At 49.8% G+C, this 25,584-nt stretch overlaps 1 protein-coding gene across 17 annotated transcripts in view; it reads left to right on the top strand.

The window, feature by feature from the left end:
* Window positions 1-24,790, top strand: part of POU2F3 (POU class 2 homeobox 3) — a 79,989-nt gene extending 55,199 nt beyond the window's left edge. For 5 of the 17 annotated variants that reach the window (XM_027082017.1, XM_027082034.1, XM_027082021.1 and 2 more), the window contains 10 exons: window positions 6,013-6,117; window positions 7,344-7,446; window positions 9,694-9,776; window positions 12,092-12,274; window positions 12,679-12,820; window positions 14,752-14,888; window positions 16,458-16,619; window positions 22,071-22,137; window positions 23,205-23,340; window positions 24,324-24,790. In XM_027082017.1, the coding sequence (XP_026937818.1) occupies window positions 6,013-6,117; window positions 7,344-7,446; window positions 9,694-9,776; window positions 12,092-12,274; window positions 12,679-12,820; window positions 14,752-14,888; window positions 16,458-16,619; window positions 22,071-22,137; window positions 23,205-23,340; window positions 24,324-24,363 (1,158 nt within the window). In that variant the 3' untranslated portion in view covers window positions 24,364-24,790. Of the gene's footprint in view, window positions 1-990; window positions 1,084-4,863; window positions 5,118-6,012; window positions 6,165-7,343; window positions 7,447-9,693; window positions 9,777-12,091; window positions 12,275-12,678; window positions 12,821-14,751; window positions 14,889-16,457; window positions 16,620-22,070; window positions 22,138-23,204; window positions 23,341-24,323 lie in introns of all 17 variants that reach the window. The other 12 variants (XM_027082032.1, XM_027082026.1, XM_027082029.1 and 9 more) reach the window with 7 other exon arrangements.
* The last annotated feature ends 794 nt before the right edge of the window (window positions 24,791-25,584 follow it).

The raw sequence follows: 25,584 nt of genomic DNA, 5'->3' as shown, positions 1-25,584 counted from the left end.
ATTTTCCTCCTTTTGTGGAGGCATAATCTAGGCCTACATGGATGAGTGCAGTAAATAAATATTAGATCATGCAGGTTTTTAGAGGCAGGGACAGAGCCCAAAGTCCGGTCTCCTGGTTGATTCTGAGCCTTGTACTTGTTTCCTGGATGTCTTTTTCTTTTTTTTTTTTTCCATTCCCTGCTCTAAAAAGGATTACAGAGTCTTCCCATGATAGGCAACCCAATGTATGCAAAAGAACCCAGTGTGATGACAGCCAGCACTCACACACAAGATGATTCCCAAGAAGAGCCACTGGCAAACAGTTCTCAGAGTCTGATTCTGAGACCGTGCTCAGCATTTCTTACCCCACCCCACCTCCTGCCATTCCACTTCTTGCGGGGCAGAGCAGCCATCTATGTGGGCGAATCAACAGTTCTGTGTGGCGCTCCTTCCCAGCCAAAGAACCAGAGAAGGTAGCTCTGTGCCCTTGTCCAACAGGTAGGAAACCAGGAAAACCAGAAGACTCTGACTCAAGACAGATCAGGGTTGGGAATTCCCTGGCTGTCCAGTGGTTAGGACTCGGTGCTTTCACAGCTGGGGCCCGGGTTCAATCCCTGGTCAGGGAAGTAAGATCCTTCAAGCTGTGTGGCGTGGCCAAAAAAAAAAAAAAGATCTGGGTCAAAAAAGAGAACTTGCTTCAATCCAGCTCCTCACTGGAAGCAGACGCTGCTGGCATCTCCCGAGGGCTGGGAAGTGGTACAATGGTTAAAGTTGTTCAAGTCCTGGGCACCAAAAATATCTGGGAGGATGTGTCCTCAAAGAGAGCACAGCTCCTTCCTAGAGTTTTAAAACTTGAATGCACGGACCTATATGCCAGAGGGAGAAGAAAATGTTTATGGGCTTAGAATGATGGGGTTTTTTCAGATATGTGTCAGCACTAGCAGTGCTGTGCCCTAAGAACTGAAGCCAAAGCATTAAACAACATGACTGATAAGCTTTTTGCCTTTCCAGAGGAGGTACAAGCAGGAAAAACAAGGATGCCTCTTTGGAAAGCTTCTTTTCGGGAGGGAACAACTCTAAGTGGCTCCAGCCTCCTAAGAAACCGTATGTTTATTAAAGGGCCCCATGTCTCCTCACTTCCATCACTCTTTTGTCTAGAAGTTCGATGCTTTCCAGGAGAAGATCCCAATGTGCATGGGCAAAGGTGTGCCTAGGCTGGTCTGTCGTAGGTCTGACTAGAGACCAGGGACTGGATGAGGCCATCTCCCCAGGTAATTCAGGGTAGCATCCAAAGAGGCAGGAGCCTTGGACTCATAGGGAGCGGCCAGGAGCCATGGAGAAAGGAGAGTCCCCCAAGCAAAAATACAGCCAGCATCTCTTAGGGGGCTCTCAGCCTTGTTCGTCTGAGATAAGTTACCAGCCTGCCCTACTCTACCGCTTGGAATATATTTTTAGGATCTTTTCATGAGCAAAACGTTTGTCAACCCTTTTATAGATCAGTTACGAAACAGAAACTCTTCCTCACTGCTAGGGAGACGTATAGAAGGGGGGAAGAAAGAAAAAAAATCTTGCCTGTAATTGAAGGCAGGTTGGGAGATGTTCACGCTTTGAAATTCTCCTTCTTGTGAAATGTTTATGAAACACTTTCCACAAACGAGTTATGCAACTGGCACTACAGCTTTGATCATTTTCATCGCCAGTGATATATTCATTAATGTTGAGTTGTTTCCCCCCCAAGAGAGAGCCACGTGAAATGTCCCGGGGAGGGGGCTAAGGCTAAGTACTCCAGCCCCATTGCATGACCCCAAACAGATGGTTAATAAGGAGGTCCAAGTGTAGGTCTGGGCCAGAACATCACCTGTGGTCTGTTCTCTCTCCCATCCCTGAGATGTTTGTAGTATTGTTTTGTAGATAGAGTGCCTGGGGAGGGTCAGAGGACCATTGTCTTGTAGCGTTTAGCCAGTGTCTTGTCCTGTAACTTTACATGCATCTCTGAAGCACTCCTGGTCTCTGTGAGATGGGAAGATAAACACTCATCCCCACACTTCCTGGCTGGGCGGTGAAGCCAAGTAAGAAATGTATGAAGGGTTTCCAGTTCCTCAGAAGGGGCTCTCTCTTCCCAGAATGAGGCTATTTCTTTCTAAAGCAGGTGATGTCGGGGAGTTCGCTGGGATTAGAAAAGATAATCACCCACGATACCTTTCTACCTCCCGGGTCACTGCCCAAGACTCAGTGTAACACCTTTGCACAGCTCAGTGGGTGGAGAAGATCCTGAACTAACAAGCCATGTCTAACATCTGGATGGGATGACCGATGGCTGTGACCAGGCAGAGGCCTCTGTGGTGGCCCACATCCCCAGGGATTAGTCCATCCCAAACAGGGCCTGGAGAAATATTTCACTTGCATGAGAAGAAGCTCCAAAGGGACCCTGGAGACAATCTTCACGGTTCCAGACAGGCTGTGGGTTTGGTTGGGTTTTCACAAGTACGGGGGAAATTGGGTCTTCATCCAATTTGCCTCCGGTTCTCACATTAGAAGTCAATGAGATCCAACAGAAGTCTGTCTCGTTTTCCCAATCCACGGCCAACACCCAGTTGCCTGGAAAGGCTCCAAACTTTTCCATTCGACAGCTGTGAAAGGGCTTTTTGGATTTGGAAGGGACTTGATTTCTTATTGTCTTAGCTAGCCCCTGAACTCTCAGAGAATCGTCGGAGAAGTGTGCCGGGGTCGGGAGGGCAGGCAGAGTTGCCGCTGTATCTTCTTCTCCTCCTGGTACAGCTCTACTCTTTCTGAGACCCACCGACCAAAGTGGAGATTTTAGAATTTGTCACAGGAGAAGTGGTCTGCTTCACTGTCTTTCAGATTGGTTTGTTTAGGATTGTCTCCTTTGGGGTTTACCGTCAGCAGCTCACACACAAGGGGTAATGAATTATGAAAAATGAAAGAGTAAGAGGTTAATCAAGTAAGAACTGAGAAGAGGAACACACAGAGTTGTCAAAACGCCCCAGGCTAACACCCAGAGGGATTTATTTTTGCTATCAGACACTTCATTTTCAGAAGTGGGAGGTCGGCAGTGCCCCTAAAAGAGTTTGGAGGGCAATTGATCCAGGAAGCAGATGAAAGAGTGAGTTTTCTTTCATGATGGTGCTGGTTTCTGAAATTAAGTGTTGCAGGAAGACCTGGCACTGATTCTAACAGATAGCACCCAGGTTGGAGGCAAAGCACATGTTTTCAAGCTGTGTCATAGCTGCACCCCCTTATCTCCCCGTTGCGCATAATGAGTCTATAAAGGAACCCTGCCACTTGCCTCTGAGCTGGAGCCGCGCCAAGCTGCCTGCGGTGGTTCCACCAGTGTGCTTTGAGCTCCAATTTTCCATGTTCTCCCTCCGTCCCCCTCCATCCTGCCTCACCTATCCCCACTCGGGATGAGGGACGTCCAGGAGAAGGAGGGGGTTGCAGAAGGGAGATGTGGGGAAGGGAGGCTTCCCTTAAGTAAAATCTCCCCTCTGAGCAAAGCTTAAGATTGGTGGTGGTTTGAAATAAGTAGTTTACCATCTATTTTGAGCTTTTTAAAACCTGCTAACAAATGTTTCCCCGGAATCTAGGATGTGAAAACTCTAATTTCTGGGGGAAGAACTAGGACAGCAAGCTTCTTAGATGGAGATACCAAGTGTGGGTGGGGAGAGCTGAAGGGCACTGGGGGTAGGGATGGCGGCTGTCCTGGGGATCACTCCTGGGGGGCAATGCCTTTGGAGTTTTCCTGATGTCTAACTCTCTGCCCCCATTGTGCTACTTCCTGACACTCTCCCTTCCTCTTCTTTGCTTCCAAGACTCCAGAATAGCCTCCTTAGGTGAGAGAAGAGAGGAGTGATTTGTAAAGACTGTCCCTAAAAGAAGCATCCTCTTACCAATTTGGGCGCAACTAGGACTTCCTAGTGCTGTTTAGATCTGCTTTATCTAAGAACACTACAGCAACGTGGACTAGCCAGATTCTGCCAAATACACCACGGAATTGGAATTTTATAATTCCATTCTAGGACTGAAAGAAAAATGATGTAGAATCATACAACTGATGGGGAAACCAAGTCTCATAGATATGAAATGATTGCTCAAGGTTATATCGTCAGTTAGAGTCAGAGTTAGGACTGGAAACAAGTTCTAGCTCCCTGTTTGATGTCTTCCTCGCTGTAACCCGCTGAAGGATGGAGAGGTGGATTCTGATTACGTCTTTTATTCAGTTAGCATGCATTCAGTTCCCACTATGTACAAGGCACCGTATTTAGGACGTGAGCTCCCTCCTCAGTCTCTGTCACTCAACAACATCTTCCTAACTCTCCAACCAAAGGGAACTCTTGGTTGAGTAATCCAGAGCACCATTCTTCCACAGCGATTAAACACAGGTAGAGCTGTTAGTCTGAACCTTTACCTTGGGTTAAACTAATACAGAAAAGATTCCAGGACGTCAGTGATATTCCCTGTATAGACCATGAAAATGCTTTAAGCCAGGGTCACTATGGCCAGGAGGTTCCATCAGAGGGTCGCCCAATGTCTTTTATAAGGTATGGTCTAGATCCCAAGCTCCCTGCCATATTATATGAATCCAAAGTCACTTGCATACTCCCTACCCAACGCCCCCATCCCCACAATGGACTTCCTGAAATGCTGCAAGAGGGTACAGTAAGTGCCCTACATACAAATGAGTTCCATTCTGAGAGCGTATTCTTAAGTCCAATTTGTTCACAAGTCCAACAAAGAGAGCCTAGGTGCCCGACTAACACAATCGGCTATATAGTACTGTACTGTAATAGGTTTATAATACTTTTCACACAAATAATACATAACAAACAAACACAAAAAATAAAGCAAACATTTTTAATCTTACAGTACAGTACCTTGAAAAGTACGGTAGTACAGTACAACCGCTGGCGTACAGGGGCTGGCATCGAGTGAACAGACAAGAAGAGTTACTGACTGGAGGAGGGAGAGGAGGTGGGAGACGGTAGAGCTGACGGATCGTCAGCAATAAGAGACGGAGGACAAGCTGCAATGTCACTCACGCCTGACAGTGATGGCACAGGTTCTGGTTCCTTGCTGGAACCAGATGCATGTTCGCATCTCTGAAAGTCTGCAACTTGAAGGTTCGTATGTAGGGGACTTGCTGTAGTTGTTCTCAGGGTGGGAAGAGGGGTGGGCACAAGTAGTGCTTCCTGCCCTGCCCTTGGACACCTGGAAAGCCCACAGGTGGGTGGTGGTGCTGCCACCGAAGGGTGGTGGAGGCTGGAGAGAGTTTGCACACCACCACAGTCCCCTCAGGCTGCAACTACAGCAGTGATTGTGAAGGAGACGTGTCCCCGCCTGTAGGGAGACAGGCAAGGACTGTCACCTAAGCCACATGGGTGAAGAGGCCAGCTGCAAAGGTAGCTCAGCACGCAGAGGGCAGACAAGTGTGGAAAACAAGGGGGGACGGAGGGGAAACTGGCTCCCAGACTTTGGGATTTCGTGGACCAGGAAAATAAAAAAACATAATATAAAGGAGATTGGTCAAGGGTTGCCAATTTTTTTTTTTAAATTTGTGAAAGTGGGGAGTTTTTAAAATACCATCTAGGATCACCATCATTTCCTAAAAGAAATTCTAACATACCACCCCCCAAGGAAAAAGAACATCACCGTGGAATCGAAAAGAAATGTCTAAAGTCACTACAAAAATTCCTCGTCTTTTGGCGTTTCAGTGAGGAAGAGCATATAACCAGCACATGCTCCGGAATGGTGTTCGGGAACGATCAATCCAGGTGGATTCCCCATCTCGAGGATGGTTACTCCAGAGAGACTCTCACCCCTGTCCCTTACCAGCTGCCCCGGCCCGAAGGGCTCACGCAGGCAGGAAAGTCAAGCTGCAGCCCGGTAGACGCTGAGCTAGTTCTTTGACTCTCCAGGCTTGTCCCTTATCTCCTGCCTCGGTCTTCTCTAAGTTTCTACTTCTGTCTGCCTGGGGAGGCCCAGAACTGATGCTCTCCCCGCTGCCTCCACTTACAGATTAAAACCGAGGACCTCAGTGACTCCCTGCAGCAGACCCTCTCTCATCGGCCATGCCACCTGAGTCAAGGACCTGCCATGATACCTGGAAACCAAATGTCTGGGGTAAATGGCAGCCCGAGTCGGGAAGCCCTGATACTCTCAGAGGGCCAGTGAGTTTAAGTCAAGCCTCCTGCAAAATGCTTCACCTCTAGATCTGGCTCTCAGTGAATGCAGATTGGGCTAAAAAAAATCCCCTGCAGGGAAACTTGGAGGCCTGCATTGGGAGGGGGGCTGGGTTACAGAAAAATCCTCTGAAAGATGAAGCCTGGCTAGTTATGGGAAGAAGGGAAGAAAAAGGAGTCAATCTTGCCAAAACAATGGAGCTAACCCCTTCAATGGGGTTAGCTCGCCCCTAACGATGGGGCTGGGGTCTGCCAGCCATATTCAGGGGAGCCCCATGATGACAGCTGCTGCTGTGGTTACAGAGCATCTCCGTCCCCAGTAAGCCCATTCTCCTCCCCCAAGGTTTTGTCATACTAGAAGGAATAAAGAGGCACCTGAAATAGTAACGACAAATGTCTGAGAAGGCGGGCGTCCACGCGGCAAGCCCCTTTCTCGATCTGGATTCCCAGGGGAGGAAAGAGCCGACCCTTCCCTGGAAATATTTAAGACTAGAACGTGCATTTATTCCTTCACTTCTTTATTCAGCAAGGGTTTACCAAGTCTTTCCTTTGTGCACAGACCTAAGCTCAGTCCTGTGGGGTCACAGAACCCTGGGGGTCTAGGTCACAGAGGACTCCCAGATCCCCCAGGTATTGGGAAGTAGTATTTCCCTTTTGGGGGCTATTGGGAGGAACCCAGGGGAAACGGACTTTCTGTTTAATCAAGGTGGTTTTATTAAGAATGAATAACGTGCCTCTTCCTCCAGGAAAGGTTCAGGACCAGGAAATGGCCAAGACAAAAGCGGCTTTTAGCATATCAAGTGGCGTGAGATTTTTTTTTTAAAAATTAGAAAATTGGGATTGCATGTTATTTCTAGGATAAACCTCTGAGAGATGGGTAATGCCCACAGTCTGTGCCCCTGGGGCGTTACCAGTCTAGCTGGGAGACCTTTCTGATACACAAAAAAGTTAAATAACAAGGCAAGGTTTAAGCAAGGCACAGCTCGGCTCAGTGCAGGAGGTGTAACAACACCATCATTAATGGGGTAGCTGCTATGTGTCAGACACAGGGATACAGAGGCATAGGGCAAGGTCCCTATGGAGACCCACAGGACAGATGGGCGGCGGGCAGATGGAGCCCACACTTGCAGCTTGTAAATTCGGTGATGCCTGTATCTCCCTGCACAGGACATGGCTTCCCTCCACCCGCTCCAGCAGCTTGTGCTGGTTCCCGGACACCTCCAGTCTGTCTCCCAGTTCCTGCTATCTCAGTCCCAGCCTGGGCAGCAAGGTGAGAAACCCTGGGGGCTTCTACATAGATGAGTGTGCTAAGGATCTGCTTCTGCCTGCTGGGACCCAAGTGTGGGGCGTGGCTGACTGGCTCACCCTCTAGTATTAAGAGCGGCTTGTCCACCTCAGGGCCCGAGGAAGCGACCTGGTGTGGCCCTCAGGTTGAGTCTCCTTTTCTGCTTCCCCCTCCCATCGTCCTCAATTTCATGGCCAGTTGAGACGGAAGGCGCAAGGGTGGCAGGAGCTGGGGCAGAACAAGGAAGGAGGAGCTCCTTGGGAATCGCAGTCCAGATAAGTCCCGGGTCCTTGGAAATCTCCCCAGGTTGTGGACGTGGACTCAGACTTCCACCCTTGGGAGGCTGGAATTCCATTTGGGTAGAGCGGCAGTGCCGCCCACAGGCTGTGGAGAGCGTTTTCAGGTTTTCTTTGGCAGGGAAGTTACTCACAGGCAACTTCTCCTTGGCCAAGAACAAACAGATTAGAATATTCACAATAATAGCTAACATTTCTTGAGCATGATATGCCAGGAGCTCTGCGGAGTGATTTTCCTGACATCTTTCAAAATAACCTTGTGTTATGTCACCGGTGACCTACTAGAAAGTTCCATAAAAGTCTGTCGGAAACCCACGTTCTTGGCATTGCACTGTACTGCCTCTCCCTCTCCCATCTCCACCAACTAGGGCTGAAAGTGATGAAGTATAAGCTTCCCTCCATTGTACAAATCCCGAGGAGAGGCTTTGGAAACCCAGAACCCAAAGAAAACGTAACTCTGCCTTCTGTCCTTAGCACCTGCCCAAGTTATAGTTATCCTTAGTTACCAAGTCATCTCAGAGTGTTATTATGATGATGAATGAGAACATATGTGAACCTGTGAGTATTTATCTTAGCTAAACAGTACATATCATACTTCTGGAATAGGAAAGGGAAGGTAACAGTTCACTCTGTTTCTTTTTGAAAGGCGGTGTTGTGAAACTGGCTCAGGCATATAACCAATGAGGTCAGTGTACGACACAGGGGGAAAGAAACAGTTTGGTATTTGGAATCAGAAAAACTCACTGGTTAAAAAAAAGTCCCTGCTAGCTGTGTCTCCTTGAGAAACTTACCTAATCTCTCTGAGGTTCCATTTTCTCCTCCCTAAAACTGGAATCATAGTAAAACTCTGCCTCACAAGCTTATTGAGAGTTATTTGAAATAATGCATGTGAGAAGGCTTTGTACATTTCAAAAGGCAACGTAAGTGTCAGATTACTATTAGCACTCAAGCTTCCGACTCCCAGTCCAGGGCTCCTTACAAGAGCTTTTTTGCCTATGTGTTTTAATAACGAAAAATTAAGCCCTGGTTGTTTTAGACTGAGGAGCAAAACGGTCAGCATCAGTAGATCTACACATCAGTGACCCAGAACAGCTTAGGGACGACAGAGAGCCCAAAGTTCTGCTGTGTGCTGAGTGCTTGGGGTGACCTGCCTCATCGTGTGCTTCGGTAATTTGATGGCCCCATTCCCACAGTGAGAGTGAGAGTTCCTGGCTGTGGCTCTTCTTAGAGGGAGGCCACTGTCACGACCACCATCCAGGCAGAGCCCTTCATGGACAGTTTTCCTGGAGAAAGCGATCCTCAGGCCATGCAATGAGCAGGTAGAGTCCATACCACCAGGTAGAGTTGCCCGCTGCTCTTCCCTTCTCTCTCAGCCTTTTCTCCCAAGTGTTCAATGTCTGGGTCCTGCCGAGAGCCTCTGCCAATTGGCTGCTGCCCTTTGGAGCTGTATGGTACCATTCCCTTGATCCGGCATCTTTGCAGATCAGGCTAGGCCTTTGTAGCCATCCCAGGTGCTTCTGCAGGCAAAATGGAAATCCTCAGCTCCAGCTTGAATTCTTAGTAGTCATCCCCACATCTCCTTCCCCCGTGGGTTTCTCCAGGCCTGGTTCTCAAATCCCAGAGCGGGTTGCCTTGACCCTCCTCAGCCTTTGCACCACTCCAGACAGGCGGGCAGGCAGAAGGACTGGTTTGGGGACTGCTGTTTACATCTGTGTATCCCTGTGTCTGATTCGCCTCCACCTGTGTGTGGCAATCCTGACAGTGCCCATGGGAGCCTCTCCACAAGGCTGGAGGCGGGGTGGATGGACATGATTAGGTAGTGGGGCGGGGGTGGGGGGGCGGGGACAGTTATCATGGTTCCAAAGCTGTAGAGCATGTCTTTTCAGCTGGCCTGGATTTGATTCGTTTGCTCCTTTGTTCCTCCCCTTTCACCCAGGTCTGCAGTCAAATCTTCTCTCCTTTCCACAGCAGCAAAGCTCTCTCCTCCTCCCACAGACGGGGCTTGGCCTGGCGTCCCAGGTAAACACCCACGTTCTTCCTGTCCCAGCTCCTGACAGAGTTAAGCTCCTAGGCTTCCCCCACCCACTTTACGGTACACTTACCCCTCTGGGAAGAGGGAATGGCGAGGGATTATCCCAGTCGGCACGGGGGCAAATTCAAGCCACAGCCAGAGGAAATGAGGGACCCAGTATCACTGGTGGAGCCAGAATTAGAAGCCAGAGATTTCAGCTCCTGGGCTAGCCTGCTCTGTGTGCAGGCCTTCCACTCCCGCCCCAGTCAGGCCCTGGCATCACTCCTCTGAGAGCCTGGGATCAGCCAACTTTCCAGGGACGCCAAGGTGACTGCCAGCCCTGCCCAGGTGCTCTCAAGTGCCAAGGGGGAGACCAGAAGCCCAGAGACCTGATGTTCTGAGAGCACCAAGCCGGGGCCTCTCATCTCTGGGCCTCTCTTAAGAACTGATCTTCTAGACTGCTTCCTGGAGGGGACAAAGCGAGGGTCAGGAGGACGGAGGCCTGCGAGAGGGCCCTTTGCAGAGCTGCCGTGGTGTCACACAGCACCTGTTTTCCAGGGAGAAAAAAGGCACCTCTTCCTTTGGCCAGACGCGGCCTCACGCCAGGGAGTGTGGCTTGGCGAGGGCAACAGGAGCTACACTGGAGCTGCCACTCCTCCCCTTATCTGGGTGACCCGGTGCAGTTAACGCCTGCACTGCTGCATGAGGCGCCTCTGCAGAGACGGACGTGTGGAATAGTTGGGAATGACTGCAGAGACCCTAATGTCCCTTCTCGGGGCTAAGATCCCCGTGGATCAATCACTCAGGGCCCTGGCTTTACAGGGCTAGAGTCCAGTGGAGGCCCCTGGAAGGGGGTGGGTGCCCCCTAGTGGCTAGTAGAAATGGGGACACCAAGAGTCCTGAGCTCTTGGACCTTCTCCTGACTGCTCTCCGAATCGCATCATCACAGACTTAGATCTGGAAGAGATCTGAGAGAGGGTTCAAGATCACCTCTCATGTCTTATAACACGAGAGCCGGGCGAGACCAGAAGCAGAGAGACTGTTTGGAAGGTTATTAAGATCATCCTGGAGCAGCGGCAAAGGGACTGGCTTTGGGTGGTGGCAATAAGGGTAGAGAGGAGGGGCTGACAGGGGATGTTGGGGAAGTTGACTCAGTGCAATTCGGCCGCTGATCGGATGTGAAGGGAGTAGGGGGAAGGTCTAGCAGAGAGCTCAAGACATGTTTGTGGGATGAAAGAACAAATGAGTTCATGAAAGGAAGCCTGAGAGAGGACCGAGGCCTTGTCCTGAGGGTCTGGTCCACGCCACCTTCTCTCCCACGGAACAGGATCAAAGCTTAATGGTTTCAAATCATTCTGTTCTAAAAGACCCTCCCTCGGGGGAAAAGAGTCCTTAACTTCTCTCTGGTCATCACAAGGCTGCCCGTCTGAATGGGAAGCCTGAATATCTTGGAAGAAAGGAGTAAAGTTAACCCCAGTCTCGGAAAAGAATAAACTGGAAAGGAGTGAGAAGAGGGTGGACTTAGGCCATGCCATCCACATCAGTGGCAGCCCCTGCCCTGGACACAAGCCCATTAGGACCCCAAGCCTGATGGGTTTCTGCTTCTTCTCTGTGGACGGGTTGGATTTATTCCTGACCCCAAATGGGCACAACATGGATTCTAGGTATAAGGGTCTGTTCTCCTATGAAAATAAACTAAAGAAAGAATATCTCCTGACAATGACAAATGAGATCAAGGTGCGCTTAGACAGCACTGGAATACCTTTGATTAAAAAAAACAAAAAACAAAGTACTCTCCGGAAAGAAGATGATTGTTTAGAAAATAAAATGGCAGTCATAAGAGTTTGGAATTTTGTGGAAATTCCATTAATGCAGTGAATTTCAGATGCCCTCTGTTATCTTCAGTTAATGCCTGTTGAACACCTCAGTTACTTTGCTTTGTGGAAAAGAACAGGCAAGGCAAACAAACTTTTCCTTGTCCCGTTCTGAGATCTGTTTCAGGGATCTTTGTAAACGAGACTGCTAGCTCCTTTTATGGTAGAAATCTGAAAGGAGGAAGTTACCTGCTCAGACTCAAATAGTGAGTCATAGACTAAAACCCAGAAAGGCCACCTCCCTGTCCCGCACTCCTACTGTTTCTACCCCAGCTACTGCAGCTATTTGCCAGTCCCTTCATGGAGACTCCGATTTCCACTTGCACACCATCGAAATCATAGGAATCCAATCTGTCATCCTCTAAGTGGGCCTGTTCGTACAAAATATCAGGAAATGCGTTTGATCTGTTGACTGTTTGTGCGTTGGCTTGGTGTGTGTCTGTTCTTAGGCAGTTGGGTGCCCTGGGGTGCCAGGATCCTCTTTAGAACCGCATCTGGAAGCATCCCAGCATCTCCCAGTCCCCAAGCATCTCCCCAGCTCTGGAGGAGCCGATGAGCCCAGTGACCTGGAGGAGCTGGAGAAGTTTGCCAAGACCTTCAAGCAGAGGCGCATTAAGCTGGGCTTCACACAGGTTCGGTTTGGGGCAAGGAGGTGGAAGAACTTGGGTCGAGTGAGTAGAGACTGGGGTTCCCAAGTGGAGGTTTTAAGAGCTCATTGTGTTTGGGGCAAACCCACCGTGTTCCTGTGTCCCCTGAGAATGGGGCACGGTTGCCGTTGGTAGGGAAAATGGGAACACCGCTGGTGGAGGGGAGAGGAATGAGAGCCAGGCAAGGAGCTAGGCACGAGGGCACAGCGCACTCAGAGTCTAGGGAGAGAAATAACCAAGTGTCCATCTTGGAGGGAAGAAACTGGAAGGGAGCCACGGTGAGCAAAGGTTCGCTGGGTGTGGATAGGCGCTAGGATGGTGAGGGATGTGGACAAAGGAGAGAAGGGGCCTACCTCTCAAAGTTCTTCCCTCTCCATCCCCGCGTGCAGGGAGACGTGGGTCTGGCGATGGGAAAGCTGTATGGCAACGACTTCAGCCAGACTACCATCTCCAGATTTGAGGCTCTAAATCTGAGCTTCAAGAACATGTGCAAGCTCAAGCCACTGCTGGAGAAGTGGCTGAATGATGCAGGTAGGCCTCAGGGACACGAGGATGGATGGAGCCTTAGAAGGTCTTCAGGGAAGGGGGTGGTGACTGGTCCGTGTTGGGGCTTTCTTTCTTTTTTAAACAACATTTTAAAATTATTATTTATTTATTTTTGGCTGTGCTGGGTCTTAGTTGCAGCATGCGGGATATATTTTTTTAGTTGCAACATGGACCCTTAGTTGCGGCATGTGAGCTTCTTACTTGCAGCACGCAGACTATTAGTCGCGGCATGCATGCGGGATCTAGTTCCCCGACCAGGGATGGAACCCGGGCCCCGTGCACTGGGAGCGTGGAGTCTTACCCACTGGACCACCGGGGAAGTCCTCTGTGTTGGGGCTTTTGGCAGTCAATACATAGCACCCTTTCCTCTCCTCCTGAGTCTGGAACCAATTGAGAAATAAGACACAGGAGACAGCCAAGTAGAGATGAAAATGTCAGCTTCACTACTGATAAAGCGCATGGAAGACGTAGCTTTAGGTCTGTGGCCACGAAGACTTGCCCCATTTTATTCCCTACCCCAGACACACCCAGCCTAGACCGTAGGACAGCTCGCCAGAGACAAAGGTCGGGTCTGCAGAGCAAACGCACTTACCCAGAATGCTGTCTGGACTAGGTCTAGGTCAGGGGGTTAGGGAAGTAGGTTCTCTAGGGTCTCATGGCTGGGAGGAGGAGGCAGTAGGCACAACGCAAGATCTTCACCTGGCGAATTCTTGAGTAGGTTTTCAGAGGGAAGGGAGTTACTCCAAGCTAGACTGGTTGGGAAAGGCTTACAGCAAGAGTGGGGCTTGCAGGAGGATTCAGTCAGGCGTGGGGGCCCAGGAGGTCCGGGTTGTAGGCCAAGGGCAAAACCTTTGCACTAATAATGGAAGAGTTTGGTGTCGTGGCATAGCGTGGGACAGGATTTCTCAACCAAGGCACTAGCGACAGCTTGGGCCAGATACTGACCTGTGGCAGAGGCGGTCCTAGGAACTGTAGGCTATTCAGCAGCATCCCTGGTCTCTACCCACGAGATGCCAGGAGCACCCGCCCCCTGTTGACAGGTGTAAAAATGTCTCCAGATACTGCCGAATGTCCCCTGGGGGAGTGAGGGTGGTACGGAATCTCGCCCCAGGTTGAGAACCACTGGTCTAGGAGCAGAGCCAGTGTCAGGGCTGGGCTCTCGTCTGTAGTTAATGTGGGTCACTGGTCACTATGGAGAGAGAGGAAGGCGGGGTATGGGCAGCCAAGGGTGTGACCCTCTCGGAAGTTGCTCCACGTGGAAACAAGGGAGGGGGTGAGGAAGCTCCCCAGCCCCCCCCCCCCCCCCCCCCCCCGTGGAAGGCTGATCCTTCGGCGGTTTTACTGGAGCGCCGAAGTGAAAGAGGTGATCAGAAGGTCTTATCTTCGGGAAGGGATCCTGCGGATCATTTCTTGTGCGATTCCCTGGCTGCGCCTGAATCCTTCCTAAGGGACATCCCCGCCGACCCCTCATACAGCCTCAACCCCAACACTCACACGGAAAAGGAAGTGGCTTCCACACCAACATTCCGCCACCAAGTGCCACTGCTTTTAGCTCAAAACACCAGTCCTCATTTTCCTCGGGATTCACATCCAGGCCTACTTATAAAAGACAGGCTCATGGGCGTCACTCGTAGGAGCTCTGCCTGCCCCCACTCACACCCACACGTGCCGCAGATGTCTGGATGTCCCCGAACCATGACCACAAACGCTGGAGGCACGGCAGTGAGAGGCATAGAGGACCTTTTGCCCAGAGCAACGAGGGGAAGCAGGATTCTTGGTCTGTCTGGTTCCCCTGTGTCGGGGAGGGGGCCGCAGAACCTGCCGGGAAGGGTCATTGGACCCCAAGTCCATCGAGCCAGAGCCTGAACCAGCTGCTTTCCCTTCCCTGAGCCTCCTCTGCTCTCCCCTCCCCACAGAATCCTCTCCATCAGACCCCTCCGTGAGCACCCCCAGCTCTTACCCCACCCTCAGTGAAGTGTTCGGGAGGAAGAGGAAGAAGCGGACCAGCATCGAGACCAGCATCCGCCTGACTCTGGAGAAGAGATTTCAAGATGTGAGCGGGCCCTTTGGGTGGCGACGGGTGGGCCGACTTGCACAGGGGTTGAGCAGATGCACACAAGCCCCCCGGCGCCACCCCTGAGCCCCCGTACACCTGCCTTGGGAAAGGGTCGGGACACAGAGACACGCTTCCTTTCCGGGTGCCCCGGTGTTTGAATGAGAGGCTGGGTTCCAGAAACTTCCTCCCCCACTGACCCTTCTCGCCCTGACCTCTGTTTGGTGCCCATTGTCCCTCGAGCCGGGAGATTTAAAGACAGGGGTATAGAATCCCAGAGGAGAGTGTATCTCTGTATCCAGTTGAGATAAAGGGAGCAAAGCCAGGGCATTGTATATAAATTCTTTATTTTCTTTGCATTGTTCTGTATTTTTCAAATTATATATATAATAAATGCTCATTGTAAACAATTTGGAAAATGCAGGGAGGCAGGAAAAAAATCCACCACCCAATGCCATCTAAATGCACGTCCTTCTATTCCTCTCTTCTACGTATATTTCAATATTTGTAGTCATATTACGTAGACACCTTTTTAAACTCGCAGCAAAAGTATATTCTTGAGCCAATATGTGGACACTGATAATACCAGTTATGTGCCCCGGGGGAGCTGGGGAAGAGAAGAGGGATAAACAGGTGTGGTCTAAACAGCCTCTAATCAGGACCCCTTAGGTACCAGCCTCCAGAGCTTCCATCCACACCACACGGTCCCTAAAGGGCTTGCCTGTGGCCTAGTTCCACCTTGCAGGCCCCAGACCTCCAGGACTCCTGTCTCTCCAGCAGACTCTCCAGCACATATGACTCAGGACTTGATGGCTGCATCCTGCTGGCAGGATGACAAGACCTGGCTTTTCCTTCTGATTAAGTTTCTGAGAGCAGCAAGAGTAAGGGAGGGTGCAGAAGAGAGAGAAGGGAGCTAAGATCAAAGACTGGGTGGGGGTGGGAGGGGTCAGAACAAAGGAGTGATGGATATGTATTGGAATGTGTGTGTGTGTGTGTGTGTGTGTGTGTGTGTGTGTGTGTGTGTATTTATTTATTTATATACACACATGTCTCCTTTATAGTCTTGATGGGTCCTCATGTTTTAACTTTATCATTTCCTATTTTGAGGTAGGCAGCAAGAAATGACGCAAGAGAAGGGTATCAGATTCTGAGGAAAGAACAGAAGGGAGCGTGTGTTCTGGGGATTCTGCCTGCCCTACCTAACTCATCAGTGGGCTCCTCTTTTCAGAACTTCTGAAGAAGGAGCGAGAGAAGAGCCTCCACCCTGTGTCAGGCCCTGTGCTTGGCAGTTTATACACATTTTCTCATTTAATCTTCATAATCATCCTATACGGTAGGCATTATTTCTCTCATTTCATAGATGATAAGACTGAGGCTCAGAGAGGTTCAGAAAGTTTCCTAAGGCCACAGAGTAAGTGCTCAAGCCACTATTCCATCGTAGGTCCGATTCTAAAGCTTTTGCTCCATCTATTGTTCTATCCTGCTTCTTCGGAACATCTGTTCCCCACGCACAATTCTTGATCCTATTCCCTTCTCCTCCTGACTACTCTATCCCTTTGGTTTCTGTAGAACCCCAAACCCAGCTCAGAGGAGATCTCCATGATCGCAGAGCAGTTGTCCATGGAGAAGGAGGTGGTGAGGGTCTGGTTCTGCAACCGCCGTCAAAAGGAGAAGCGAATCAACTGCCCTGTGGCCACACCCATCAAATCACCCACATACAGTTCCCGGCTGGTGAGTGACCAGGAGCCAAGCTGCCCGCCAAGCGCTGGGGGAGATGAAGCCTGGAGGGCAAAGAGTCCTCCCCGTCCTAAAGAAGACGGGGGTTGGAGAGCAAGGAATAACTATATAAACAAAGAGAGGCTGTATACAAAATATATATAATATAAAGAAGAATAAAGAAGGATAAGGAGATAGAAAGTGATTACGGGGAGATGCTTTTATAGTAGAGGGGTAAGAAAAGACCTCTCTGATAGGGTGACATTTGAGCAGGGATCTAAGTATTGAAAGGGAACGAAATATCTGAGGGATAGAGTGTTCCAGGTAGAGAAACCAGAAAATGAGAAGACCTGACATGTTTGAGGAACAGCAAGGAAGCCAGTGTCGCCAGGGCAGGGTGAGGAAGGAGGTGAGAAGTGGGAGGTGAAGTCCGAGAAGTAACGGGGAAGTAACAGGAAGCCATTCACCGCGGTCTCGCAGGCCATCGAAAGGACCTTAGCTTTTAGTTTGAGTGAAATAAGAAGACACTGGAGAACTGACATGGGCTGCTATGTGGAGATTAATTTGTGTAGAGGCAGGATACCAGCCTGAGAATTACAACAATCAGGCTGAGAGTGGTGGAGGCTTGGGCTAGGGTGGAGATCATGGTGGTGAGGAGACGTGGCTGGATTCTGAATGAATTTCAAGCATGAGCCAACAAGATGAGCTGTTAGCTCAGATATGGAGCGTGAGAAATGAGGCCAGGATGAGCAGCTGGTTGGACGGTGCTACCATTTTGGGAGATGATGAAGACTGCAGGAGGAACAGGTTTGAGGGGGGAAAAAGACTAAGTATTCAGAGCTGGTCCTATTAAGTTAGACTTACCTCCTAGGCATCCAAGAGGAAGGGTCATGCAGACAGTTATATCTGTGATTCTGGGGTTCAAGGGGAGAAGTCAGGGCTGGCAATAAGTTGAAGTTCAGGCAGAATGGGAAGTTTGGAGGATATGCAATGTCTTCTCCATCTAGGAGAGAGATGGTGCCTGGAGGGTGCGGGGGGGAAGGTTCTTCTTCAACCCTAGGGATGGTGATGGTTGAAGGTTAAGGGAATTGGGGATAATGGTGTTGTCCTCTGTCTTTTAGTACTCAAGGATGGGTGAAATTCAGCCTCGTTCTGGGTGGGACATAGCGACTTCATAAAACTATACTCTTGTTTATTCTTTCACCAAACATTTATAGACCATCTACTATGTTTTGGTCCTTGTGCTGAGTGCTGGGGATGCACAAAGAAGTCATATTTGTTCCCTGTCCCAGAGGACCTCACTGCCTAGCAGAGGAGACAGATAAGCAAATGATAAACAACACAATGATTTCTCTTGGAGAACTTAGGAGCAGCAGCTAACAAAGCCTTGGGAGGCGGTGGTCAGGGAAGGCTTCCCCAAGGAGATAATTAATACCTGAGCTGAGTCTAAAAAGACAAGGAGGAGTGAAGAGGCAAATAAGTGAGGGGTGGAATTCCCCCAGGGGGATAGTATGAGAACAGTGGTATGGAGGAGGGAGAAGAGAGCACATGCACGGAATGGCCGGTGGTTCCACGTGGAGGAATGTTGAAAGATGAGGCTGGATAGATCAGCAAGGGCCAGACACAAGGGGCTGTGAGCGAGGCTAAGGAACTTGAAGCCCTGGGGAGTTGCCGAAGGACGTGAAGGAGGGCATTAGTGTGATCTGATTGCTTTTTAGAACGATCACTTTGACTGTAGTTATAAAGGGTGGTTTGAGAGGCATCACATCTGGTTTCAGAGAGACCAGTTAGATGTGACTGCAGTTATCCAGCAGTGACCTTATAAGGGCTGAAGCAAACCCATTTGGTAAGAATGAAGGGGATGGGAGAGATTCAGGAGATAATTAGAAGGTAGAATTATTAGGTCTTGGTTAATAAATGGAAAACTGGGTGGGGCAGGGAGAGCGAGAAAGGAAAGAGAATACTCTGGGATGACTCTTAGCATTCAGGCTGGGCTGATTGGGTAGAAGCTGGTGCTGTAGACGGAACAATGAAACACAGGGGGAGGAGCTGGCTTAGGAGCAGGAAAAAATGATGATTTCAATCCTTTACATCATTACGATATACAGAGAGGCCTGTGGGACACCCAAGTGGGAATGCCCCGGGCACTTGGAATAATGGGTCTGGGGGTCAGGAGGAAAGGCTAAGGTAGAGAAATGGGCTGGGAGTCGTAAGCACACAGGTGGTAGTTGGAATCCTGGGTAAGGAGGAGCTCACCTGTGGAGTTTGTACAGAAGAAGCAAAGAGGAAAGTTGAGGTTTCAACCCTGGGGAACACTAGCTTTTGAGGGATGGGCAAAGGGAGAGCACCAAGGAAAGAAACTGAGAAGGAGGAACCAGAAAATGCAAAAAATTGCAATGAAGTAGATGGAGGGGTGATGCAGATGCGAAGAGCCCTGCAAGAGTGCTTTGGGAACACAGATAAAAGACCCCCAAATCAGAATGGGGTGTGGGAGGGCTAACCCCCTGATTTGTTTGGAGAACAGATTAGGAGTTAGCAAAAAGAACAGCATAGCTGGCAGAAGGAACGGTGTGTGAGAGGCATGGAATTATAAAACAACGTGATGCATTTGGGGAATCACAAGCCTTTTGGTCTGGCTGGAGCTAAGGGTTTAGGACTAAGAGAGGTTGATGAGAGCTAGATCATGGTGGGTCGTGGATGCTAAATTACTCTCAAAGATATGAAGAACCGTTGACAGTTTTAGGTTGGGGACAATGTGATATTCATTCACCATTCCTGTCTTAAATACTTACTGAGCACCCACCTTCTGTTTGGCACTGGGATATGGTGGTGCACAGGATACTTATTGGTGATCTCTGCTGAGAGTCTAGCAAGGAAAACAGACATTAAACAAATGCAATTTGTGATGAAGCCTCCAGATAAGATGTGTGGGTATCTGAGGGACCTAACTTAGTCCAGATGTCAGGGGCTTCTCCAGGAATGATGCTCAAATTGACAGCAGAAGAAAGAGTAGACTTGAATGGGGAAAAGGTCTGAGTTGCAGTGGGAGACAGGATGGAAGGGTGGAGATAGTGTCAGGAAGGACATTCTATGCAGAGGAAACTGTGTGTACAAAGGTTCTGAGGCTGGGGTGGGTGGGGAGAGGAAGAAAGAAGGTTGGAATGGAACCCGAGGAGTGAGAGAGAGTGTGTGAAAGAGGAAGCTGGAGTGGTAGGCGGGGGAATCATGTAGGGCGTTGTAGACCATGTTAAGGAACCTGAACCATGTCATAAGAGAGTCAGAATCTTTAAAGATGGGGCTTTGTTTAGAATAGATGGGAGGCAGTTATCACTTTGGTTCAATCCCAGCCTGGGACACCAACGTGGAGGAAAGTGGTGGGAGGCATGGAGGTGCCGTAAAGGAGTGTCATGGGTTCTCATCGTGCATTCAACACATATTGACTTAACACCCGCAAAGTTCCAGGCACTGCAGTAGACACTGAGGACACAGCAGGGGACCACGCAGGCATCATCCTGCCCTCATGAATTCCCCAGCCTAGTGGGGGAGAAAGATGTTAAATAAATAATCACATTAATACTTGTGGCATCCTGAAGGAAGACTAGAGAAAATGTTCTAATCCTGTCTTCTCCTCAGGTCTCATTGGGACACTGTCCGTGGGACTAAGACATAGTTCCTTCTGCTTCTGATGTGAAATGATCGCTAAGATACACAGTTAAGGGGAAAAAAAAGAATGAGACAGAGAGAGAAGGAAGGAAAAGAAAAAGGCAAAATATATTTCAGACCAGTGTGCACAGAATGCTTCCATTTATATACAAAATGTTAAAGGAACCACATCTATGTCTGCTTGCATATGTATAGTCCATCTCCGGAAGGAAGCAGAAGAAGCTGGTCGCAGTGACTAAATCATTATTTATTTAAAAACAACAACAAATGTCTGGGGGTGTGGCAGCAGGGAGGGGCGGAGGAGAAGAGAGAGGGAGATTATCAGTAACATCTCTTACCTCTTACCACGCTGCTCCACACCTGTCTCCACCCTTGGTGGGCCCCAGCCGACTGAGGACGCTCCTTGTAAAAGGGCAGGTAAACGAAAGCAGCAGAACCATTGCTGATTAATTAGGAAATGAGTACATGCTGCATCCTGTCGGGATGGGATGTTCCAAACTGGGGAGGGGAGGATGGCCAATCCCAGCTCCCTGAGCAGAACTTCCTTGCAAGGTCCTTTGTAAAGGTCGATCTGAGCGTCCCAGGTCAGCATGAGAAGAATAAGGGGGAGGAAAAGTATGCAGGGTTCAGCTCAAATGAAGAAATAAACAGTTTCTAGCTGGAAACACACGACAGTTGACAGCTTCCTGCTGGAAGGAAGGGAGCTAACAGCCGTGCGCCGTTTGCCAGGCATTGAGTTGGAAGCTTTACGGACATTATCTCATTAAATCTTAATTAAAAGAAAATATGAGGGAGGTATTACTGCTCTTTTACGGATGAGCAAACCAAATCTCAGTGGGGTTAAGTGACTTGCCCAAATCACACAGACAGTGGTGGAGCCAGGGCTCCCCGCCAGATCTGTTGGGCCACAATGTCTATTCTTTTTATTATATCTTGTTCCAGGTTGTGCTAGGATAGTCATACTGAGGGAGGGGATCCCTGAACTGTGTGGGAGGTTAAGCCAAGTCATCTTAGGTCCCTTCCAAACTCAGAGCTGATGATGCTGTGAGGTATCCAGGGCGAGATGAAAGGCTTCAGAGACCGCAGTTCATCTCGTCCAGTTACCTCGGGAGAGTGGATGGTCTACTCACGTGTCAAGATGGGAAGCCTGAAACAGGGTGGTGAGGGCTGGGGGCTCTGCTGCCCTGAGCAAGTGCAGGGGTCTTTTAAGAAAGAAGAAGAGGGACTTCCCTGGTCCTCCAGAGGATAAGACTCCACACTCCCGATGCAGGGGGCCCGGGGTTCGATCGCTGGTCGGGGAACTAGATCCCACACGCATGCCGCAACTAAGAAGTCCGCAAATAAGACCCGGTGCAGCCGAAATAGATAAATAATAAATAAAATAAAATAAATACTTTTTTAAAAAGGAAGAAGAAGGGACTGGAAGACAGGCAGCCATCCAGCAGTGTCAGCCACAGCGGGGTCCAGGAGGCATGCTCCTCTTATCACCGGAGCACTTGAGCAGGGCAGCTTCAGCCTGGCAGTGCCCAAGAGACCTTGCCAGGGGACACGCAGCAGGGAGGGCAGGGCCTGGTGTCAGCAGCAGGGAGACGCGGGAGCAGGGCAGAGCCAGAGCTGGGTGCTGTACGTGGTCCAGAGACCTTCCTGTGAAACAAGGCACAGAGTGCAGGTTTGGGATTAGGAAATCATCCGGGAAGCTGAGCCCTGTCTCTGCAGAGTCTGGGGCCCAGCATCCTGGGAGAAGTGCGAGAGGTGGGAAAAGGAAGCAGAAGTGGACATTTATAAGCTTCTGTTGCCTTTCAGGTGTCTCCCTCTGGGTCTCTGGGACCCCTCTCTGTCCCTCCTGTCCACAGCAGCATGCCTGGAACAGGTGAGCTCTAAACATGAGGTTTCTGAATAGTACCAGAATTCTTTTAAATAATGGGATACTAGAACTGAGAGGTACCTACCTAAGTCAGCATTCCCAAAACATATTTCAAAAGATGTTAAAATCTGTGCTAGGAAGAAAAGGCTTCTGTGATCAAGTAAGTTTGGGCAATGCTGGGTAGGCAACGTTTGAACAAGTGTTTGTTTTTGTTTTAATTGTCGCAGTTTCTCCATACAAATGAGCTGTATGGAAGGCAGGGTTTTCCAAACCAATTTTCTACAGAACTCTATTTTTCAAAGAGTATTCCAAAGCATTTCAAAGAGCTAGAGAGGATGACCATATGACTGTCCCTTGTCCTGACATAATTATCGATAGCAGTGCCTTCGACCCTTCAAAGCATCTTAGCTTGGAGGGTGAATATGTCACCTTCTCCACGGAATGCTGTTTGGGAAACTCAAATACAGTTTAATCCAAACCTGCCATATTACAGAGGTCGAAAAGGGGATGCAAGGGGATGCGGGGAAGTGAAACAAGTTGCCGCAGGCCACAGAGCTGCTTAGTGAATGGCCCAGGACTCCTCACTCCTGGTTGTGTTCTTTCTGGAAGACCACGAACCATCTGGAGATGGCAACATCAGAGAGGCTGGCCGTCTTTACCTGTGCTCTCGGCTTCTCTTTTCCTCCCCGAGCACTTTGCTTTCTTTCCTCCTCTCTTCCTTTCCAAGGCTTCTGGTTCTTTTGCTCATCCTGCCCCGTGGTCCGGGGCTGCGTATGCCCAGCCCAGGGCGTGTCCTGGAGTAGGATGATTTTGGCATCTGTATCTCCTGCGTTCGGCTAGTCTGGGACTCGCAGAACCAGCCACGCCGCTCTCCAGGGCCCGGGCAGAGGAGAGCGTGTATGAGGAGGGCCCCTTTGGGGCCGGGTGTCGATGCTAACATGGTAGGAGTTGGGCAGATGGGTGGCGGGTAGGGACAGGGTGAGCCCCCTTGGAGGATACGTGTCTGAATGTCACGAGGTCCCCAGGCCCAGCCTCATTGTTTCCCCCTTGTTTTTGCCTCTCCTTGTTCTCAGTAACGTCATCCTGCCCCTCTGGGAACAACAGCAGGCCTTCGTCTCCTGGCCCAGGACTCCACGCCAGCAGCCCTACTGCATCTCAAAATAACTCCAAAGCGGCTGTGAACTCCTCCACCAGTTTTAACTCTTCAGGGTGAGGCAGAGGGGCGAGCCCAGAGATACCTCAGCGGGGCCGAGGGACATGTGAGAAGCTGCGTCTGGGTCAACACCTTGGGAAGGAAAGCTTGTCACGGGGCTGGACAAGGGGAATGGGGGGGCAGGGAGGGGGCAGGGTGGAGCGCCAGACTGGACTCTCTCCCTAGGGAGTGGGATTTAAAAGAGAAGCCTTAGCCAGTGAGCAGTCCTGGCAAGGAGCTGATGTCAACAAAGCCAACATTTCCCTCCTCACTGGGAGGGTGGAAATTTCCAAACCCTCCTGTCAGAAAGGGCCAGGTCCTTCACTGGGCTGAGGAGAGTTACCCTCCAGGCCAGCCCCTCCGCTCTGGGGTGTTCTGCCCCGAGCCTGAGCTTCCAGCGTGGCTGACACCGTGAGAGCAGGAGGGTGCTACCCCGTAACCTCATGCTCCCACCCGGGATGCAGCGGGAAAAGCAGCCTCCCATCTTTGATTAATGAAGCAAAGAATCTACTCTAAGAGGCGCTCTCAGCGGATGCCTCGAGAGATCCTTCCCCGATTCAGAACAAAACAGAGATTTGCAAGTTAGGCGATTGGTTGAAGACCTGAGCTTGTCGGAAGACGTGAACCCGCTTGTCCACACCCAGACTGTTCAGCAAGGCAGCCACCCCTTATGGGCCAATTGTTGCACAGCCCTAAAGGTTGGAGCTCCTCAGCTGTCTCCACCAAAAAAGAAAAAGAGAGAGAGAGAAAAACATATAATGTACATTTTAAAGAATTGTCTTGAGATATAATTCACTTTCCATAAAATTTACCATTTTAAAGTGTACAAGTCACTGCTTTTTAGTTTATTCACAAGGTTGTGCAATTGTCACCACGATCTGATTCCAGAACATTTTCATCACCCCCCACCCCATACCTACCTGCTAACACTCACTGCTCATTCCCATCTTCCCTCCTCATTAGAAGCTGTCCAACTGACTTGTTTCTTCCTTCCTTCTAGATCTTGGTACCGATGGAATCATCCCACCTACCTCCACTGAGACCAAAAAAGTTACTCCTATGCCACCTGGCCCTGTATTCCCCACTGGAAGGAAGGGAGTCACGCCTTCTCTGTATGGACAGATTACTTTCAGGACAGTAGAAGAGAATCTCCACTATCAATGAACCCAAACTCTTGCCTTGTTCAGGAGCAAGGGCCTCTGGAGATCCAAACTGCGACCGAACCATGTGCTGGCTCCCTAGCGCTCTTGAAACGCACAGCCCGCCTAGGAGTTGACCATTTTTACCTTCCTTGCCTGTGCCCTTCTCCTCTCATTCCAAATATGTCAGATGGCTTCACTGCGACAGTGGTCTTTCAGAAAGGACCTCTTGGGCTTCCCTGGTGGCGCAGTGGTTGAGAGTCCGCCTGCTGATGCAGGGGACACGGGTTTGTGTCCCAGTCCGGGAAGATCCCACATGCTGCAGAGAGGCTGGGCCCATGAGCCATGGCTGCTGAGCCTGCGCGTCCAGAGCCTGTGCTTCGCGACCGGAGAGGCCACAACAGTGAGAGGCCCGCGTACCGCAAAAAAAAAAAAAAAAAAAAGGACCTCTTGTCATTATTCTCCAGCTCATCTCCAGCTCATTCTGGGCACAGCCATTTGCCTGGTGCCAAACCACCAGAGGGGTGAGAAGGTTTTGACTCTGAACTTAGCCACAATCTCCGAACTGATTCTAGAATCTATGAAAAGATTTGAATCTGATGTCTCCACCAAAGCTCTGATGTCTTCTCTGTTCAGCAAAGCCTTCTGACTGAGTCTTCACGTCACCCTATTTTCTCTTTAGCCCCGCCCCTTTTCCAGAACCACATCCATCATGATTGCGTTCTCCGAATTCCCTCCTCTTTACAGAACGCTGAGCCACACTCAGCCCCCTGGGCACATGCTCTGCCCACAGGTGTTCTTCTGTCTGCTCCGTCTGCCCCAGAGTTCAGAAACGCTTGTTCTTTCTCTCCTTTCCTGTATTTCTCCTTATCTCGTCCTCTCTCCCTTCTCCTGGTGCAGAAGGAAGAACACAAAAGCACACACGCAACAATTATGCTGGTAAATACCTGTGTATAGCCCTTTCCTTTTTTTGCATTATGTTCTTCTCTCTTTAGTGTGGAATTTTCCAGCAAAATATTTAACTCAGGTGTGAATTTTGAAGATCTCTGTAATATTTTATCTTCTTTAACAAAAAAGAAAGAAAAAGAAAGGAAAAACAATACCAAAGTGTGAAATACCATG

This window comes from Aethalodelphis obliquidens, unplaced genomic scaffold (assembly GCF_003676395.1).
Source record: "Aethalodelphis obliquidens isolate GAN/ISIS:26980383/991018 unplaced genomic scaffold, ASM367639v1 scaffold46, whole genome shotgun sequence".
In the NCBI taxonomy this organism is placed as follows: Eukaryota; Metazoa; Chordata; class Mammalia; order Artiodactyla; family Delphinidae; genus Aethalodelphis; species Aethalodelphis obliquidens.
Note: the sequence above shows the minus strand (reverse complement) of the source record. Positions and strands in the feature narration are given on the sequence as shown.